The following is a 22,123-nucleotide window of genomic DNA, read 5'->3' on the forward strand; positions in this document are numbered from 1 at the left end:
ATGCTATTATATGTTCTTTTAAAGCATGATTAAATGTCTTTTCAAGATGAAACTCCTATTGTGTCATTATTGAAGAGTGTTCTTTCTAATGCCCTGGGCCATGTCATTCTTAAGGTGCTCCAATAAGAGGTGGTTGAGGCAGGAAGTCACCAAATGACTCAAATCTAAGAATGCTACACTCCTGTATAATGCCCTGCCTACCGCAGGCAGGCCTGTTCCCACCACGCTGCATTTCCCATGGTTTCAATGAAAAAGATCAACACTTTTTTCACATTTAATAGCATACAGGTCCATGCAACTATGTCATTGCGCTGGCTTGTTCACATATCTGTGCATTTTTTTTTTCTATGAACTTCTTAAGAGCAAACAATCTATGTCTTTCTTGTTTCAGTCTTCGTAGGTACATGCTTAGTCACAGTGGTGGGTTTTACCACGGAGATAATGAAACATAAGTTGCAGGGCCCTTCACCTGCATGAGGCTATTCCAGGGTCCTGGGTGAAACCTTAGCAATATAATCATGGTCATACATTATTGCAAAATTTGTAAAAGAGGGTTTAATTAGACTCCTACATGGTTTTGTAGTTTCATTTATATGAGTTATTTTATTTTCTTCTTGTCCTTAAAGAAGGCTCCCCAAATGGACAATTTTGGACCCCCAAAACCTTGATTGTCCCTTGTTGACATGCAAGGAATGATTATTTGCTTTTTGTTGGATGAATAAATGAAAGAAGTAAAAGGAATGAGGAGGAATGAATATTTTATTAGTTAATATATTTTAACATTTAAAATTAGCATGTCTGGCAAAAATTTTCCACAAGCCACCAACAGAAAATGCTAACATTATCACCCTTGTGTAATGTCTGTGAGTTTACAAGCTCTTATACCAATGTAACTTCAATAGAATTTTCCACCAGGCCTTCGATTAAATGTAACCTTCAATTAAGTGACTTATATCAAACTGTTTATAACTGTGCTATTTTTAGAAAAGGATTATTATACTCAATGGTTAAAGATGAAAACAAACCCAAACACAGATTGAGTGACGCTCATGATTGTACTGTGTCAATACTAGGATGTCAGCTGAAGTCTTCTGATACTGACTCTACTCTTTTCAAAACATGGTGTTTACAAATATATTTAAATAAATGAAAACTTATTCTACAAGCAAAAAGCGTAAAATCAAATGTTAATAATGTTTTCCTCAAATGATGAACATTTTCCCTTTCCTTCCCTTTCTTTCTTTTCTTCTCTTCTCTTCCTCTCTCCTTCTTTCCCCTCTTCCTCCATTTCTTTGCTTCTTGTTTTCTTTCTTGATGCAGGTGTTTAATATTATCCAACTGCCATAAAGCTAAATTCTTTTTTGGAAAATTGAACTGAACTACTGAATACAAGATGAAAATGTGGTTGCTGGTCAGTCATCTTGTGATAATATCTATTACTACCTGTCTAGCAGGTAAGAAATATCCTTTGTATATTCTACATATATTATGTCAACATAATTGATGTGTGTTTATTTTATTAAATGTGTTGTATGAAGTAAACATTTTCTTTTGATAGCTGGGTCAGACAAGTAGATATATATGTATTTAGGCTGACCCTATTTTCTTTTTAATTTCAATTAAGATTTCACAGAACTTCATCAATCTTGGATAATAGTGTGCTGGTAAATGTTTAAGATCTAGATCTCTGGGGAGGCCCCTGGAGTGTAGCATTTGTCTATTCCTGAGGAGTTAATTCTCCTGCTGTGGCTAATTTGAACTTGACATCATTAATGTGGAACTGAAAAAGATGTGCAACAGCTCACCAGTCTGTAATATTTCACCATCCAGCTATAAATAACCACAATGGCATATAGTAAAAAACAACAACAAAAAAAAAAAAAAAAAAGAGAGTTAGAAGGTAATGGGTTTTAAGTATTTGTTCCCTTTACTCTTAACATAATTGATGTGTTTGTAAATTAATTTTTAATACTGGCTATGTTTAACAAGTGATGCACAAAATTTCTGAAAATTAATAATCACTTCTTGAGAGCTCTAGGTAGATGTAACACACTATTGAATCTTATAACTCTTTTACCAATTAGATCAATATAATTCAAAAATGATTAAAATAATCTGCAATGGGTGTAGGGACATACGACCGTAAAACAATTTTGAGAGTATATTAGTTTTAGGACAAAGAAATATTACATTTCTGTCTTTCAAAGGCAAGTGTGAAGCATTCAGACCTATTTTGTACAATGAGAGGCACATCATATCTTTATCTGAAAAATTGATATAGTCACCCAACAAGTACTTATTCAGCTAGGTCATTATCATGAAAGTATTAGAAAAATTGAATTCTAACAATAAATTTTTCTAATACTTTTATATTAATGATCTAAATCAATAGGTATTTGTTGAGTGTTTTGTTCAGACATAAATGGTCTTCATCCTTTTATGATTAATCACTAAAATGATTAATCTGAAGGACATCATTATTAAGAACATGAAAAGCATTGTTTTATTTTGGGGAATAGTTTTTATTATGCTGACTCCAAAACTCAGAAAAGACCATTTCATTAGTACTTAAGGATTTTAATGACATTGATAAATATATACTTTATAACCATAGTAATTATGCACACATACCCACATACATATATGTAATCATATGCGTAATATATTTACACATATATAATATAAACACAAGAAAGAAAAAATTTGGTGAAGTCATTGAGTGAAGTCTTATTTTTATGAATAAAATAAAACAAAAATTATCTTAGTACTGAAAATTCATACTAATTAACTGCAAATTTTGGTGCTACAACTATAAATGTAAATTTAAGAAATAAATATACGCACAGATGTGAAGATACTTCAACCTTTATAGTAAAGGACCACTACTCTCATTCCATTGCCTAGCATCTCAGCTATTCAAGTAATGTTTGAAACCACAATTTAAATAATTGCTTCAGGATTAAAACTGTTTTTTCTTTCATTTTTAGAGTTTACATGGTTCAGAAGATATGGTCATGGAGGTAAGTTGACCAAAGAGTAAATCTTGTAAACATCTTTTCTCTATTGAATCATATTTTATCTCTGCTTTAAGCCATTAACTCTCTAAATTGAAGCCAAATGGTTAATATTAGATTACTGTGAAATTGTGTAAGGTGATCTTTCTGAGATTATAAGCAAATTGTTTGTTGAATGAGTGGATACATCATAAACAAATATGCTATTAGAGGATTGTAGCAAATGGAAAAGATTAAATGTGGCTGGCATTTTTTCCTGCATGCTTTGTAACAGTGCTATGCCACTAAACTTGGAAGCAGTATTTTAAAATTTGTAAGCATTGAACTTATTTTTGAAAGCCTCTTGCTTTGTTGCAAGGGAGATAACTAAAGTTAGTGAACTTGGAATCTTAAGATTCAGTTCAATTAAAAGTTCACAGATATTGTAAAATTTATTGTTTAATAATCCTTCTAATTTAGATCCTACTTCAACTACCAAACAGATCTTGCAGAAATAAAATCAGCATGGTATATGGGAAAAAAAATACAGGGTCTGGAGTAAGATGACCTGAATTTGCATTTTCAGCTCCATACTCACTAGCTGATCTTATTATCTTGTGTAAATTATGTAACTTCTATGAGCCTCAGCTTTCCAATGTGTAAAAATCACAACATTGTTGTGAGGACTAAAAAATGAATTGCAGTGATGACTTCTAGCGTAATGACTGGCAAGTAGATGCTCCATGAGTATAATAACACTAGTAACTTACAAAAGCCACTGCATAATGGTAGGAAAATGAAAAATCATGAAGAATCACTGAACAACCCACGCTAGAACTTGCATGCCAAATCAAGGATACCTATTGTATTTTCATGATGCTGATGAAGACATACCCGAGACTGGGAAGAAAAAGAGGTCTAATTGGACATACAGTTATACATGGCTGGGTAGGCCTCAGAATCATGGCAGGAGGTGAAAGGTACTTCTTACATGGCAGCAGCAAGAGAAAAATGAGGAAGAAGCAAAAGTGAAAACCCCTGATGAAGCCATCGGATCTCGTGAGACTTACTAGGATGTAGTCAGATATGAGATAGGTGTCAGAAGATGCCCAGCCAGGTATGTAAAACAGAGTCTAGATGCTTCAGAGGTGGGTCACAGGACAAGGAAGTAGTTGCTCTAGAGGTATGTGACAGGCTCCCTTCGGGCAGGTAAAGCCAAGCAAGGAGAATTTAGTTCACTTAACTTTTCTGCCCTATGCTTTATTCTAATAACTATATTTCTACAAGTTTTTGAGACCAACTCCTTACTCTTTCTGTTTAGTTATGGAAAAGTACTGCAATGTTACCTATTACCCATGACCCTAAAAAACTGGGGCACCAGTGTATTTAAAGGCTAAGCCCATCTTCTCTTTCCAGCAGGACATGGGTGGTAGTGAAGACAGGAAGTTGTACTATGTGAAGAAGGATGCTTTGTGGCAGTTTAAATATTAACTCTCTTAGAGAGTTTCAAGAGAGCTTAAACCACTCCCCAACCAATAATCACTGTAATATTGTAAATGTGGTAAAAATTTCCATCTTAGTCTCTTTAAATTTTGATGTCATCACTTTTTTCTAACAGATTTTTCCAAGGACTATTCTTATAACATATTTACGATAACATAAATAAAATTGTGTTTACTAACTAAAAGATTGAGGTGAAATAGAATGGGAAGTGGAGTTTGTCTCAAAAAGTATATAAAATAAATAAAAATAAAAAGACCTCTGAAGCACAAATTATAATTTTACTTTCAATTTCCAGAAATAAAATAACAACAGTACAGTGGAGACTCTCCACATAGTGATAGGTGAAGTAATCCTGTTTGAGATCATGTAATTGACTGGTTATATTAATGGTGAAAGTGAGAATGAAAGAGCAGTAGCTTCTGCCTGTCATTTGCATTAGTAAATATGACTGCAGATATTCATACATTATTTATTTCTATCTTAATCTTTTTGATCACATTTAAGAAACGTACTTACATCTGTAATAGATTTATGATACTCACACTATCAGGTAGGAAATAAAATGAATTTACATTAAGAGCAGATCAAAACAGAGATGTGAAGTGTTAAAGCCTCAATTAGCTTGAGAGGTCACCTATAACTTTGTGCTCCTTTTAAGAAGAATCTATCTATTAAAAGAAGAAATGTATTTAAAAAATAATTGTAGTTTTTAAAAACACAATCTTTATCTGTGGTTTGTTTCTTAGGCCTTTTACCCCCATAATACTTCCAAAGCATCAAAATTTGTCATCTAAGTGTTTCCATAGCTATAAAAAAAATCAATAGATGACAGTATTTTCGGTAGGCTGAGAACATAATGCTTACATTACTGGATCCTTTGCTGAGCCTTGAATTTAATATCCCTGAAAGTCCTTTTCCCTAGATCTGAGCACTCTAGATGAGCTAGCATGGCAATAAACTCAGGTACAGTCTGCAGGGGGAACATGAGGATCCTGGTCAAGAGGTTCATACTGAACCTGGCAATGCAATACACATGCTTGCTTTGGGTAGCTTTTCTTTCAAGGGCCCAAATATGTTCCTAAAATAAACTATATACAGTAATTGCTAAGCCATCAGATGGAATACATTATGTGATTCAAGCTAAAAAGCTTAGAAAAGAAGCATATAGTTAGAAAACAAAATACTTAATAGAAAAATTAATGTGATATGAAGTATGTCCTATTCTGCTTTTTGTTCTTGGAAAGGGCAAAGGGAAATATCTTAACTGTAATATTTTCTCAATGTGAAACATAATTTCAGTATTTTCTTGGAGATTAGCTTCTTATTTTAATCCCTGGAAGCTTGCATTGTCTGTTCCTATAAAGGTCAAATATAAGTGGAGTATTGGGAAATATATACATATAATTTGTGAAAAATATTTTAATTGAGAAAAAAAAGTAGCATAAGGTACCAAAATTATCCAGTTAGGCCTATAAAAATTCACTCCAAAATTGTTAAATATTTGTATATCCCCTTTGAGAGTTTGTTCATTCCTTACGTATAGAAATAATCCTATATACACACTCAGTATAACCCGATACGTATAGCCTCATCATTATTTGTATGTGCCATTCTACAATTTTCAATGAAAATTTTCATTGCTAGCACCTTTTACTTTTTTAAAAATACATATTATTAAGATGCAAAAGCTACTTAAAACATATTCTCAGTTCTCTAAAAGCTGACCAACTTTTATCTCAAACGCATATAGAGTAAATGAAAGGACACATTATCAAAAGAAATACTTAAGACTATTCATTTTATTAAAATATGAAAATATACTAATCTTTACATAGCAATATGCTCATGTGAATCTGTATTTATTGTATTTGAAGGTGCCAAGCAGTACTTTCAATAATCAAAGTAATTCTGAATGACCATAACTCACCTTACTTCAAAAGATAAAAGCTTATTTAAAGGAAGCAAATAAAATTATAAATTAAATTTAGAAATCTGGATGATGACCCTCCATATAATGGCACTTCTAGAAGCCACATTAGAAGCAGACACTAGACAGGCCAGGGCTGTCTGTCTCTACATTAGAAATACGATTGTGTAATCTGTCTTTATTAATGTAAGCCTGTACCTCTTGAGATGAGTTCATATTTTAGGAAGTCAGATTTAATCACTACTGTATTCCCCATTATTAAATGAGACAGATATTTAGCTTCTAAAAAAATCTTTCAAGTATGCTGCATATAGGATGCAAGTTGGAGAAGGTTCAAAGAAAAATCCTTAACCCTGAAGACCTGAGATTCTCTCAACAATGTTTTTCACAGAGCAGATCTTTTGATTTTAAGAAAATCCAACTTAATCTTTTTTTTTCTTTTATAGATAATGCTTTTGGTGTTGTGTCTAAAAGCTTATTGAGTACCCAAAGTCCGAATCAAGGACAACTAACATCTATAGTGCATCAAATTGTAGCCCCCAATATGACCATCTGAAATTTCTATGCTAACACTGTTGTAAGGAGTAGAAACTCAAGATCCAATCCAGTGTATATCTGTGGTCTTATGTTTAAAGTATCTGCATACTTGCATCTGCATTCATTTCTCCTTAAATCTCCTTAAATGGATAGCTTTCTCCATTGGTAATAAGAACATTGACATCATCACCAGGCTTGTCGCATAAGTACCAAAGTACTTAGAAGATCTTTATGAACTCTCCAATCCCCTAAGCAATATTTATTTTTAGTTTTCTAAATCTTTATGAACTTAGATTTAAAATAGTTTTAAAATAATTCACACTAAAGTCATTATTTATCAAGGATTCTAGTGGGAATAGAAATTATCTTACCTTCAAGAAGAGAATCTAGATATATTGAAAAGTACCCTTCTCTACTTTTTAAGCATTTTTATATGCACTGAGAAGAAACAACTAGATCTTCAAATTGGCAGGTGTTCCTAAATTGCTCCAGTCAGAAAACCTATGCAATTGGGAAAGACTCAAGGAAAAGCTTGTGAAATTGTCAAACTGAGGAGAAAAATAGCATATGATTTTTATCATAGATAAGCACAAGGTCATTTCTTTCAGAAGTCAGAAAATCCAAACATTCCATAAAAAACAAAAGTCTTTAGTCATCAGGGATTCAGGACTCATTTCTCATTTTTTCCCTGCTGTGCTGTTACAGCCTGAATAGGCAGAAAATATCAGGCATCATCAGGAAAAGTATTAGAAGTGAAGCAGAAAATATTATATGCAATTATGGCTTTTACAACCTCAAGAAGGATATGGAACTGGAGACAACCTAGAATACAACTTTCAAAATTATTAGCAGAGAGCATCTCTGTGAATACCTCATATCTGTAATCTTAATAATAAATGTGGTAGGCACATGGAGTCCTTAGGACATATGCCTGAATGTCCTGGCCCTGTAAAACAAATTGCTTGCATAAGACAATAACTAGAAAAGTTCATTGCAGAAGATAAGTCCTAGTTTCTCTCATTCTTCTGATTCTGATCCAGCTATTTATCTCCTATCTGAAATGGGATTATGGTTGTGGAATGTGTCTGATGTCTATAAACTATTGAATAAAAGTTTCAGCAAATTTCAACCAAGAACGAGGCAGCTCCCTTTGAAACATTTTGGATTAACTTATTAATTAGAGAGATTAATTCTTCATACCTGGAGGGAGTGGGGAGAAACTAACTTGAGGATTTAGTAGCCATGTACATGTACAACAAAAATATACTGAGTGTCCCAAACAACACAGTGCTTATAGCACCAGAGCTACAAGAGTGAAAATTTGGCTTCTTGTTTTTAGAAGCTTCATGATTAGTCACATAGTTTATATACATAAGAAACATAAACTAAATTTCAAAGAGATTGACAAATTTATGAGAATGTTTTCAAAATTAGCATTTATTCATTGCTGACTATAAGCCAGGTACACTGCAATCGTCCATGAATTATTTCAAAATAATTCTGATAATAACCTTATCGGGTAGATTTTATTATCCCTTTTATAAAGAGTGATATTGAGCCTTGGAGAGATTAAATAATTTGTCCAAAGGCACACTAATAATGGTACTGTGGCAAGATTTAAATGACATAACGAAACTATTTGTTCAAAAGGAAGCTGTAACAGAGCTCTCATCTTCAAGTTTAGTGTTAGAGAAGATAAAATGCCTGTTGCCATTGCCTTTACCTCTCTCTCAAAAAATAAACTAGAGGAGTGAATCATGGCTCGATCAGGCAGAGACATTCCAGTGACCTGTAAGAATATTCATTCTTTCTAGCCACACAGATCATTAATTCATTTGAAGCATATGGTTTTGCACTATGCTCTGTAAATGCTGCCACAGTGGTGGCATGTGAGTGATTTTCTTCTCCTCATCCTGCTGTGAGGTGTCACTCTTCCCTTCCAGAGAGAATAAACCACCAGGATCAACTGTTTCTCAACACAGCTGTTTGGGATAAATTTTAAACCAGTTGCTCAGATCCACTATCCATGTAATTTATTGATTGATTGTACTACATGTTGCTGAGTGCCATGCTAGTCACATATTTAGAAAAAAAAATGAGAAATCTTGCTAAGAAAAGAGACTCATTTCCCCCAAATCAAGAAGCTCTCCTTTTCATTCAGACTCTTGTTCAAAACTCATTAGGTTCCTATTGTTTTCCAGACAACCAGACAGCTACCCAGGAGAATGATGTACACAGATGAAAGACATAACCACGTGTTCTCAAGCATTTGCAATCTAGCAGAACAGAAAGTTGCACCAAGAATCATAGCATGTGTATTAGGTACCATAACCTATATGGGGAGCTACAGGAACTCAAAATTTTGAGGACCAATAAAAGCCAGGAGAGATGAGAGGTTTTGGCTTCCTGATGGAACTAACTATGGCTAGGTCACAAAGGATCATGCAAATTTTAATAGGATGAGAAAAGGAGAATGATGATTCTAGGAAGACAAAAAGCATATGCAGAGGCTCAGGGGCATGAAAATATAGCTTGCTTGGGGAGGCGGTAAGTACTTAAGTTTGGTAACACATAGAAATGACCAGAGATGTGCAGAAAATAATTGTAAATGAAGAACCTAACGTTTGGCTCAGTATTAGGGGGGCAGATATCTTTGTTTTGAATTAAAAATGGTGAGTCTGTTTCTGATTTTCTTCAAATGTTTTTCCAATGTTCTCAAACTTTCTTTAACTTATAAAGCAGCACAATGTAAAACAATGTTATTTTTCTTGCAGTTTCTGAGGAAGACAAAGGATTTGGACCAATTTTTGAAGAGCAGCCAATCAATACCATTTATCCAGAGGAATCACTGGAAGGAAAAGTCTCACTCAACTGTCGGGCACGAGCCAGCCCATTCCCGGTTTACAAGTAATGTACCTCACTGCTCTTTTCAGAATGGAGTGTCAGAGTAATGATCACAGATCAGCATGTATGAACTTGTAAAGATACAATATAGTGCTTTCTACAAATTCCATGGACATTAACAATAATATTGGCATACAAACTATTTAAGAAGTTGTCTGATGCTCAAATAGCAGGTTTTCTTAAATATATGCAAATAATTCACTTACTGTTCTCTGCACAGATAATGCTACTGGCATTTGACATTATCCACTTATAAATTGTATAATGGAAATCATGTTTTTAAGCCTACAAATGGTTACATCAAATTATGCATAATTTAAATATACAGATTTGAGGATAAAATGTTTTTGTATGCATTGGCCTGGATAACTCATACCTATAGATATGGATACATTTTTATATTAAGTACACATAAAGATCTTGAACAAATAACTGTAGAAAGCACCATCTTTTTCAACAGTCTCATATCTATATTATATCCAACACAGCAAATTTCTTAAATGTCTCTATCTATAGGAAACTCTGTATAAACATACCTATTTCTGTTTTTCTGGGTTACATATGTATGCTATCAAAAACAACTTTATAAAAAGCAACAATGAATTTTCCTGCTTCAGATGGGTCAGAAAATTATACTAACAGTTTCTCGTTTGATGCAAAGAATGAGATGCAAAAATCAACTAAATGCAAATGGATTTGAATTTCACCTGTGCGATGATTCCATGAAGACAAAACAAGAGACTGATAGAGAAACTGGGGGCTGTAGTGTGTTAATGTCACCTGACTTAACTGAAGGTTGTCACTCAACAAAGTTAATTTTAATATTTTTTCCTGGGTAGGAAAGTAACTTTCTATTATTATAAAAAGTTCTTATTAAAGAGAATATCCCCTTCCACCCATTTGATAACTGCACTCAGGTTTTTCTTGCCTTTGGTTATAATTACAAAATTATTCTTAAGATAAAATATGAACTCAGATACAAAATCACCATCCCATTGAAATTTTTATTGTTTCAATTTCATGCATGGGAGTACAATATAAGTAGGTATTTTATAAATGATAAATAATACATTTGTAGTGAAAATATTTGATGGGCTAGACTTATTTCCACCCTTAAGCCATATATCATGAGAGCCTATTTGTCATTGACATGGGATAATAGAACTAATAAGATCTGTAGAGGAGATCCAATCCAAGAAAATCTTACCGGAGAGGAAGTTGAATCCTTAGTAAGTAAATTTGCCTGCTCAAGAACTAGTAAAACACAAATCAGGGACTGAAACACAGGTTTTAGGACTTCTGAAGAAGTATGCAATTTTTTCAGTATTTATCTACCTAGATAGATTGATAAAATCCCAAAAGCTCTTTCAGCGACACTTATTCTGTAATACTCCGTTGTTAACATTCATACAAGGGACCTTAGAAAATCAATCTCTAGGCTGGAATGGAGGCAACCAGAAGAGAGGGTTGCTCTTAGATAATGTTCTAGAAACATGAAAAAGGCTATGCTTCTCCTTGCTGCCCCCATCATCCCACCCCACAGGCACAATAAGAACCAAAGCTTTGCTTGCCCAGTAAGTCACCAACTGCCTCTCACAGGTTGCACCCAGCACTGAAATTTCCTCTTTGAGTTTGACCTGGTTATCCATACATTAATAGAGATAACTGGAGAAGACAGATAGATGTTTAATCTCGTTATGAAGGCAATCTCCTTTTGTTGGGGAAAAATGAAAGAACAGAAAAAAAATCAGCTCATGATGCAACTACTTTGATGGAAAAGAACGTTTAAAGTTTTTAAAATGTACTTAATTTCAGGCCAAATTATACTAACTTTGTCAATCATCCAATTTTTCATTCATATAGTAGTTTTATATTTGTACCATGTTCTGTGACAACTTGTTATTCATAGCAACATCCTGAGAGGTACAACGGGGTACTTTACTTCCAACTTACAAGCCTTGCGGCTTTCATTATCTTGACCCCATCCCCAAAGAAATAAGCACTACAATAAAAAAAAATTACTAAAAGAAATTATAGCAATAGTGTATGTTTCTGAAGCTAGACCAGTGAACCTCCTCAAACACGGAAAAAGGTAATCCTGGTATGATGTCATAAGCATAGTCAGATCCATGTGGAGGAAGTTAAGACAGTAAACAAAAATTTGGAACCAACATAATGAGGGCAAAAATTACAAAAATTGGAGCTGCCCAACAAAGAAACACACTGTCTTGACAAGAGCTGAGCAACTTAACACTGGATGGTTCAGGCAGGGACAATATTGCCATCACCTGAGGACAGAGGAAGGCTTTATTCATTGGGTTGGAATTTAGTAATTTTTTAAAATGCAAAATCACAGTTCCCTATGCTTGCTTTTGAATTATTTCCTATACTGCAAAAATTGTAACTAATAATGTTCCAGTAACTTTGATTTTGTAACAGATATTCTAAAGTAATTAGGCCCTTTGGGTATGATTATTACTCTAATTAGAAGTGGCCAGGAAATGAGCGATGTGGTCACCAGCCACTACTATTTCAGCGATTTGACCACAGCTCTAGGTGTATGACTTTCCTGAGGACATGGAACTTTAAAGGATAAACCCTGATAAAATTATACAGTTGGTTCTTTTAGTTGAGAACTATCTTCTACATGCATTCTTTTCATTATCTCATCAGAAATTTAGATTCCTGTTTCCAGTCAATTTAGTTATAACACTATCCCTATCAATTAATGCTCTGATTACCTGCAACCTGTCTTATATTGTTATGAAATTATGTGGTAGGATGGAAAAAGAATTGTTTTTCTTTTCTACTTTATTAAAAGTAATCTTTGAGTTTTGAGAAAAGACATAAGTGACCACTAGCTCTAGGCTGAGGAAGATCTAGTTTTACTGGTATATTTGTGGCTTGGAATAAATTTTTTAAAACACAACTAATTTTTATAATTTACAAATTGTGTGACTGACCTCTAGTGGTCAGAATTGCCACTTACTGAGCAAACCCCAATGTCAATTAGTTTGTTTTATTGAAAAATTACTTTGAAATTTAGAGTCAGATATTGATATTTTATATTTTATTTTTGGTAGAACAATACTTTTATTATTTTATGCAGCATATCTGCATATATATGAATCTAACTGGTGCATAGATGACTGTCAATTATGTCCAATGTATAGCTGCCAAGAAATCAATTTATGGAGAAAAACTGAACAAAATATTTGTCACTCGGATACCTCATGAAAAAAAAAGACAAAATATGTATGTACTTTGACGTTTACCTGTCTGTACCTGAGCTAAATTACGAATTATGATCCTAGAGACTCTGAATTGTAGAGTACAAAGAAATACCATCTGAATCATATTTCTTATTGTCTGAATTTACCCTGAGCTGTACCCAGATTATTTAAGAACTTTGTTAGCCGCGTACAGCTTCCAGGTCTCATGGCCCGAGATTGACCTTTATATCTTTTTCTCATAGATGGAGAATGAATAATGGGGACGTTGATCTGACCAGTGATCGATACAGTATGGTAGGAGGAAACCTTGTTATCAACAACCCTGACAAACAGAAAGATGCTGGAATCTACTACTGTTTAGCATCCAATAGCTATGGGATGGTCAGAAGCACTGAAGCAACCCTGAGTTTTGGATGTAAGTAAACTGTAACTTTTTAAAAATGGTAAGTGTATTTAGATGAGTTCAGCAAGAAGAAAAATCAAGAAAGGATAGTGCGAGGAAGGCATCACAGATGAGGTGCATTGTACAAGATGAGTGGACCTAATTGTGTGATGGAGACAACAAAGTGCCCACGGCATACAATGAAGGCACTTGAAACAGTGAAAGATGATGTTGTCAACTAAAGGAAAACCAGGGTCTGAGGATCTTGAATGACTCTTTAAAAATTAGCATCAATGCAAGCGTCAAGCCATATATTATCAAAGGGGCACTATCACCCATAAGGGGGTGAAAATTGGCTTTTGAGGGAAGAAAATTTCACATATTGCAACATAATGGCTATGACTCTTCAAAGATCAATCCAATATGACAATACCTTATTCACTAATATTGTATTTCTCATAGTAGGAATAAATTTAATTATATTTTTGTTAATTTATTTTAAATTTAAATTACATGAAAAATTTCTCTTAATTAGGGCCAATAATGACAAACTGTGCTAAGCTAAAAATTAGAGGTTGTTCTGAAAGAAAATTTTACATTGGGAGATGAGTTGCACCAGGTGATCTCCAGTATGTGATTTACGTGAGCACTTAAATCTTTTGCAAAATGAATTATAGGATGAAAACAATGTTTTAAGAAGTCCTACATGGTAGGTTTTGTCAAGAGGGAATGAGAGGGCCAGGAATAGAAGTAAGATTAAATTAGTGTGGTGACAGTGGAAATGTAAATTACATACATTAACTATAAGGAAAGAATTAACAGGTTGCATTGTCCAAAAGGAAAGAAGACTGTAAAATTTTTTTTCCAAGGAATGTCTAGTCAAAGGGCAGAGACATTCTGTTCTCATTAAAAATGTGATGGGAGCAAGAAAAACCAATTTCAAGGATGGCAGGAAGCATTTAAATGGTTGCCTCACATGCAGAGGTTATTGTGATATTGAGTTATCCAAGTTGAAATGTCAAGTAAGCTATTGAGGATAGGGATGGCATTCAAGTAAGACATCAGAGCTAGAGAAGTAGATTTGAAGAGTCCTCTGCAAAAAGTAACACTTAGAATAAATAGCTTTTCAGAGGTATACAATTTATATGGAGAAAAGTAACAATTAAATGTTGGGTGCTGATCACAGGTAAGGAACAGGAAGAAAGACAGAAAAAAAATAGAGTCAGTAAGACAAATGAAGGATTGGAAGAATATCAAGGAATCAAGTGGAATATAAGTTCCAAATATATAGAAAAGAGTAAAGAAAATTAGAACTGAAGCAAAGCCAGAAATTGAAAAGGAGCAAGAGATTGGTCACTTTCATGCTCCCTAATTAGGGTCCTGTCTTTTACCCTTATTCCTTCCCGATATCCAAGCCCTCCCTCAGGAAGGGAAATACCCATCAAATGAGTCCATTCCTTTAAGTCATTTCTTCTTATTTACTTTCTTTGGTAGGTCCCTAGGTTTGTCTGATTTCATTGTATTTCCAAGTGCCCTGCCTGAGACTCTCCCTAAGTCTGAAACAAAAGCCTTTAGGACGTTTGTAATTTTCAGGGTTGTCAGAATTCTTATGCAGGCTGCTCCCAATATCTGTAGACCTTGAGCTCATCACAGAACTTTATAGTGTATACAAATCCCAGCAATGTAAGAACGAGGAGCTGACTTTACTAGTCTTCACCAAACCACTGAGAAGTGCTATATCTCAAAAGTGAGTTAGTCGCTGAAAGGTAAAATTGATGAATGTCTCTCTTTCTCTTGACTGGAGAGTGAATGTTCCTCTTTTTCCTTTTGTAATTAGATCTTGATCCTTTCCCACCTGAGGAACGTCCTGAGGTCAGAGTAAAAGAAGGGAAAGGAATGGTGCTGCTCTGTGACCCTCCGTACCATTTTCCAGGTAAACTTAATTCCTCTCTATTAGCATCTATCAAACAAAATGGGCAAGCTCCATTTTCGTAGTAATAATGCTACATTATTAATAATCATGGCTCATTATTAATTAGCCTGGATGTTTGCATAAGCTTGTAATGTGTCACTGATCATTATGGACACTTCCTCTCTTGGCTCATTAGTCACTTGGTTCTAGTCCAAACGATCTCTAATCATTTCAGTTTATAAACATATATATGTTGTATTATGTCATCATTAAAGTTCCTATTCCACAGGGAAATTCTGATCATTTTCTAGAAAATATTCCTGAAATAGAACAGTACCAAGGAAGGATGTATAACCAATCATTTTCTTAACAAGTTAGTATCTATAAAATACTGTTAGCTGTATGTAACTAAACACTAGAAAGGGACAAAGACATAATAAATTATTAATCTCCTTAGGAATATCAATCTGCAATAATTATCTACTTTAAAAATGGTGCTAAATTAAGTGTCATCTGTTATGAGATTCGACTTTGAATATATGTTTTATGTAATTTAATATGGCGAAGACAAAAGCTGCAAAAGTGCTAACTAAAAGATGAATTCTTTATAGGCTTTCACCAATTTTCATTTGTTTTATTTATCAAATATCCCTTTGAAACAATATACAAATACCTCTCTTCACAATTCAAAAATCATTTTTTTCTATTCTTATAGTTCTAATATTATGTCATAAATTTGACTTTAAACATCTCCATAGAGAATGAAACATAACAAGCTTTTAAAATCCATGCAGGAATTTGTGTGAAATACATCAATCTGATGTGTGTGTATGTACCTAGCCAGATACATATATTTCACACAAAATTATGTAGTATACATTTAATGTGAAATTATATGTGTGTGTGTGTGTGTGTGTGTGTGTGTGTATGTGTATATATGTAGTTGTGGTTGCTTATATATCAAACATTGGTAATTTTCTCCACAATAGGAGAAAGATAATTGCTTGATAAATATAGGAGTGACATATAAAATTCAAAATGTTGTAACACCCTTTCAATGAGAAAAGACTTTTTCTTAAGGAACTATTGACGTTACATATATATATATATATATATATATATATATATATATACATATAAAACATATATTACATATGTATGTATATATAAATATACATACATATATATACACATACACATATATATATATGTATGTATATTTAAAAACCCTACCATTTTCATTGCATTTCCCAAAAGGTAATACCAAAAGTATCCAGTGACTATATCTGACCACATTTAATATGGGAGGGACTTCACTCCATCACTCATTGACTCAAAAAATCTCTCCTTAGCATTTTTTATATAGCAGGCACAATGTATGCCACAGAAATGCCTCAGTGGAGCAAAACAGGAAAAGCTACCAGCCTTCAGAGATCTTCCACTGGGAGGGGCAGACATTAATAAGATAAATGGCTGAAAGATATGGCATGTTAGATATTGATAAATAAGGAGAGATAAATAATGCAGGGAAGTGGGGAGAGTAAGTATTGAGGAGACGACTGACCTCAGGAGGAGCATCGCTAGAAGGAAAGTTTGAATAAACACGGGAAGGAAATGAAAGAGCTAACAATGTGAGTTTCTGAGGGAACAGCATGCCAGGCAGATGCTGAGGTGGGACTATGGAAGACCAGGGAAGGCAGGGTGGTGCCATAGGGTGAATAAGGCAGAGGGTAATAAGAAATGAAATAAGAGAGGTACAAGAGCTGCGTTATGGGGGACCTTATAATCCATAGCAATTATTAATACTTTGGCTTTTACTTTGAATGTGATTTACATTGGAGGGCTTTGAGTAGAGGAGCCACATGACATAAGTTATAGAAAGGTGACTCCGGCTACTGTTTTAAGACAGTACTTGGGGAGGGCAAAGGTGGAAACAGGAGATCAGTTAGAGGTATTATAATAATCTAGGTAGCATATGATGGGCCAGAGTGGTGTCAGTGGAGATGGGAATCCAGGCATATTCTAGGTAAATAGAATATATTAAATTTCTATATGGAAATCTAGGTATATTTTAGTTAAATTCTAGATATATTTTGAAGGAGAAGCCAAGAGGATTTGCTTGTTGACTTTTTGTGGTATAGAAGAGAAATACAGGAGTTGAGGGTGGCATAAAAGTTTTTGCCATGAGCTCCTGAAAGAATGAAGTTGCCATTACTGCAGCTGAAGGAATAGGTGTGGATATGTTAAATGTGAAGCATCTGTTAAGCTTCCAAATGGAAATCAAGTTGGCAGTTCTATATGTGTGTAGATCTCAGGGGTGATGTCTAAGCTTGGAATATCAATTTGTGATTCATCATTATATAAGTTGTTTTCAAAACCATGGGACTGCAATATGATTACCTAGGGAATTAGAATAGATAGAAAGCAAGAAGCAGGGGTCCAAAAAACAGGCTTTGAGATTTTTCTAAGATAAGTCTTGCTTTTCAGTCTCTGCTGTGTCTAAGCCATGGTGCTGAATGTGAAATACATGGGCCAGAGCAAGGTCAGCAGAAGCTTAAAGCCATTAAGCCAAAAGAGTCCATTACTTCTTTATCTCAATAAAGATAGATATGTTTACGTGGAAAAAGCAAAAACAAAAATAAGTTGGTTCAAGAGACATTATAATTCACAGAATCTATCTTAGTAGCTCATCAGATATGCCATCTTCAACCGATATAGAAACAGACATTTGCTTCAAATCCATGTGTGTATGTATGTGCTTATGTGTACTATTTTACTTCTCTCTGCTATAAATCTTCCTTCCGTTTTAATGAAGGTAAATTAAGGTTTTATGTTTTGTGGCTTACAACTTGAGTTTAAAGGTGCAAAGGAACCTGTCACTGTGTTCTGAATGTCTAAGAATGTTATATACACAACCATTTAGAATTGTCAAACCCTGTTGTTCTATTTGGTGATCTGCGATTCAGTCCTTACTATGTCAAGTAAACTTAGGCATGTCTAAATCTTAATTTCCTCATTTAAAATGGATGTGAAAATAGTAAAATGGATATGCAATTTCAATAGATTATTATTAAAGTAAATCAAATATATTTTAGTAAAGCCAATGTTTTATATCTGTTATTATTATTCAGTGCATCTCACTACACTAAAGATTTTTAATTCAGGATTATAGAGATGTTATCTTCCTCATTCATGTGCAGGAAAAAAAGTTCAAAAGGAAACATATCAACTTTTGCAATCTCATATATTTTTATCTGTATTTGGATGGTCTTCAGTTCCTTGCAAGGAGGGAAACTCTCATTTGGACCGCTTTTCTTATTTATCAAGAGCGATCACAAATGTGCATTTGAATATAAATGTTCACTCAATTTTATAACATTTGACATACAAATAATTTTCTGGTACAGATACAAAGTAAGTGTTTAATATAACATCTGAGGAATGAGAGAGTGAGAAAATGAAGAGCAAATAGATTTGTTCATTAAATTAAATGTAGGGTTAAGTTTCCTGAAAACATAAACTTTCTTGTTTGATTTTTGTTTTATTATATTGCAATACCTAATTCATAAACATGCAAGACTTTTTAAAGTCATGGACTCTCAAAAATGAAGATATAATGCTTTCTTTCCAAGTAATTTTCTATCAATATAACCATCAAAAATTGACTCATTCCATTTCACAAAATATAAATCATATATTTGTATATAGCAAAAGAGAAATGGGAAAAAAAAGTCACTTCAAGGGTAGGTATTATTGACAAAATAAGAGATACCTGATAATAGGGACATTATGAAATTTAAAATGGATAAGAAAATGAGAGAACTCTTCAGAAAAACAACTCCTGGAATACTGAATATAACCTTGAATGAATCTCAATAGATCATCACAAAAATAGACAGGAATGAGAGACCAGGGTAAGGAACACATTAGCTCACAATAAAACTTTCTTTCTAAACATGTTTAATGTAGTTTATTGTGTTAAAGCACTGATTAGAAACTACAGTGATTTTGGTACAGGCAAATTCCATTCTGTTCAAGCTAATTTTCTAAAAGGCAAGAAAATCTCCTAAAAAGTTTTCAAGTTATTTCCCCATGGTTTGAACTAAAGAAGTTCAAGTTTATTTCACGGAGATTGATGCAGCATTTTGCAAGGCTACATAAGTGGTACAGTTCAAAATAATACAGTGATGTTAGCCTAATGCACTGTAATTGGACAAAATGAATTTCACCTGTGATATATGTGGTCTAGGCTTCTGGGGCAAAAGCAAGAAGTGTCAAAAATCTACCGGTAAAAGTAATATTTCTTAAACATGTCCTGGCACTTACTCTTACTAAAAAATAATTTTATAGTAATTTATTGTTTAATCCAGTCTGCAATCTGAGGAAAACAGGCTTTTGCAAAGAAGGTTGATTTTATCATCTGCATGGGGCTAGGAAAGACACAACGAAAATGGTCTGTTGAGTCCTTAAAAGAACTATATCAGGGCTTATCTTTTGATTTCAGAATCAGAAAAGATCAAAGATCAAGAGATTGGCAAAATCACATCTCATCCATAAGTTGGAGAGTCAGGGTGGCTATTGCTCCAGTCTTGGTACAGCTTATTTTGCTGATGGTGGGTAGGGAAGCTTAGAACATCAGTTCTGCCTCGCCTTTGCTGTATGACCTCAGGCAAGTCACTTCGCCCTATTAGGCCTTGGATTCCCTGTTTAAAAGTGGCAAGAGCCATTCCTACCTTTCTTGTACTGAGTGCTGACAGATTCTAAGAAATTGTAATTATTGTTTTGTCCAAGTGAATGGCTTTAACAATAAGCTAAAATTTGTTAGAGTAATTATATTGCAAGTCCCGTAAATGCAGAGGCCACATCTATCTTGTTTGTCAGCACTTGGAAAGTACTCAGGTTTTGCAAAATAAATAAATTAGAGAATCTACACTGGGCATCAAATCAGTCAGAGTAGTTATTCTATAGTCCAAGATCTATGTTCATACAATACCATGACAATAACTTCTCTCATTTAGCATTTATCCCTTATAAGGATCAAATACCATCATTTCTTTCATTTATTTTCACACATCTCTTATGAGTGGAGCACAGGAAAATGTCTTACATTTTAGAGAAACTGAATAATAGAGTGACTAATTTGCCTGATAAAAGTTATATTGAGAATTAAAATCCAGGTCTCTGTATTCACATAGCCACTGATTACTCTAAATGGATTTTGTGGGTAGTATCTTTCATACATTCTACAGTTACAAAAATCCTTTCTCTGTATGGAGATACATACTTTCTTGACTTTTTTGGCTTTGGTGGTGGGGCAGGGGCAGTGGGGATTTAATATTTAACAGAAATCCCTACTGAATTTTAATTTACATCTCAACTGACAATAGGAAATATAATTCAGAATTAGAAGAGATCAAGGCCTTTATAAAAATGTACTATAAATATCAGTTTGGATGAAATTCTACGTGATACTTCTGAATGTGATACCTCTTTACTTATCCCAGAAGACCTCATTTCAGAAATTTAAGCAGCTCCCTCAATTTCTTCCTATACTAATGATGCTGTGACCCTGAATCTGCAAAAAGAAAATAATTAAAATAATTCAATCATTCACAGATATAAATGCCCAGAAATATATGTTAACCATAATTCTGAGTTAGAGGTTAATTATGGTAGTCTAATTTTCTGCCTCTTTTTAACTGTATTCCGTTTCTTTGATAACAAACATATGATGATGCTTCCACAATTTAAAAAGATCAATATTGAAAACCAAAAGAATATAATCATATTCACTGTCTTTCTTGATATTTTGCTGGAGAAAATTTCATAGCTAAGCTAACTATAATGCCCAGGTTATTATTCCCAATTGTGTGAAGCTCATATAATGTACATCTCTGATAGCTTTTCATAGTCATTGTGCTTTCACACTCTCATTGAAAGCTTTGCTAGCCCCATTGAGTTCCATAAAGCAAAATAGTTGTTTGTCATGATTATTTATCTTTATAAGAAGCCTGAGTGCTGTGAGGTCTTGGTTTTCCACCATTTTACATCTAAAATCCTATCTAGTCTGACCTAAAGAGATTCCCACTTGTATGCTTCCTAGTAGAAATTGTCTTTATGTGATCAAGATGTTTGGAAGGGAATCATTGTTTTTTGACCTAGAGGTATGCATTACCCATTGTCTCCTCTGGTGTATTTCTTGAATGACTACTGGGAGTGATTCATCAAAACAGAGAGGAAAGAAGGAATAGAAAACTATAGGATATTCAGCAAATTAAGGAGGAAATTCAGTTTTCCATTTAACTAGCTAGTGTGTTTAGCCAAAGGAATTCCATGTGGGTAAGAGTGACCCGATGATACATCTCCTGCTATTTAATTAAACCAGTACCATACTCTTACCTGTTTCTGTAGTTTTCTCTGTTTAATGTGACCACAATAGTTTATGTAAGCTCATTTCTAAATCTATAACTTAAAATAGGTGTACACACAAAAAAAATAGATAAAGCAATAATATGGTAAGTGATCTTAATTTTATTTATAAAATGCAGTACAGCAGATTAGTCATGGCTTTGGAGTTATTAGATGTGGATTCAAATCCCATTTCTTCTTAATAGTCATGAAATTCTAAGCAAGTTATGTAAACTCTTCGAGTTTCACTTAGCCCATCATTGAAATGAAAGAATATTAATAGCTAATAAAATAATTGAGATAAATAGATGTAATTGCTTAGTG

The 22,123-nt window shown here is 33.7% G+C and overlaps 1 protein-coding gene across 6 annotated transcripts in view; it reads left to right on the plus strand.

The window, feature by feature from the left end:
• Positions 1 to 22,123, plus strand: part of CNTN1 (contactin 1) — a 367,550-nt gene that overhangs the window by 210,673 nt on the left and 134,754 nt on the right. For all 6 annotated transcript variants that reach the window (XM_032248343.1, XM_032248347.1, XM_032248346.1 and 3 more), the window contains 5 exons: positions 1,321 to 1,454; positions 2,988 to 3,020; positions 9,735 to 9,867; positions 13,340 to 13,512; positions 15,317 to 15,412. In XM_032248343.1, the coding sequence (XP_032104234.1) occupies positions 1,394 to 1,454; positions 2,988 to 3,020; positions 9,735 to 9,867; positions 13,340 to 13,512; positions 15,317 to 15,412 (496 nt within the window). In that variant the 5' untranslated portion in view covers positions 1,321 to 1,393. The remainder of the gene's footprint in view (positions 1 to 1,320; positions 1,455 to 2,987; positions 3,021 to 9,734; positions 9,868 to 13,339; positions 13,513 to 15,316; positions 15,413 to 22,123) is intronic.

This window comes from Sapajus apella, unplaced genomic scaffold (genome assembly GCF_009761245.1).
Source record: "Sapajus apella isolate SASKATOON/1434 unplaced genomic scaffold, GSC_monkey_1.0 scaffold66, whole genome shotgun sequence".
NCBI classification, from domain to species: domain Eukaryota; kingdom Metazoa; phylum Chordata; class Mammalia; order Primates; family Cebidae; genus Sapajus; species Sapajus apella.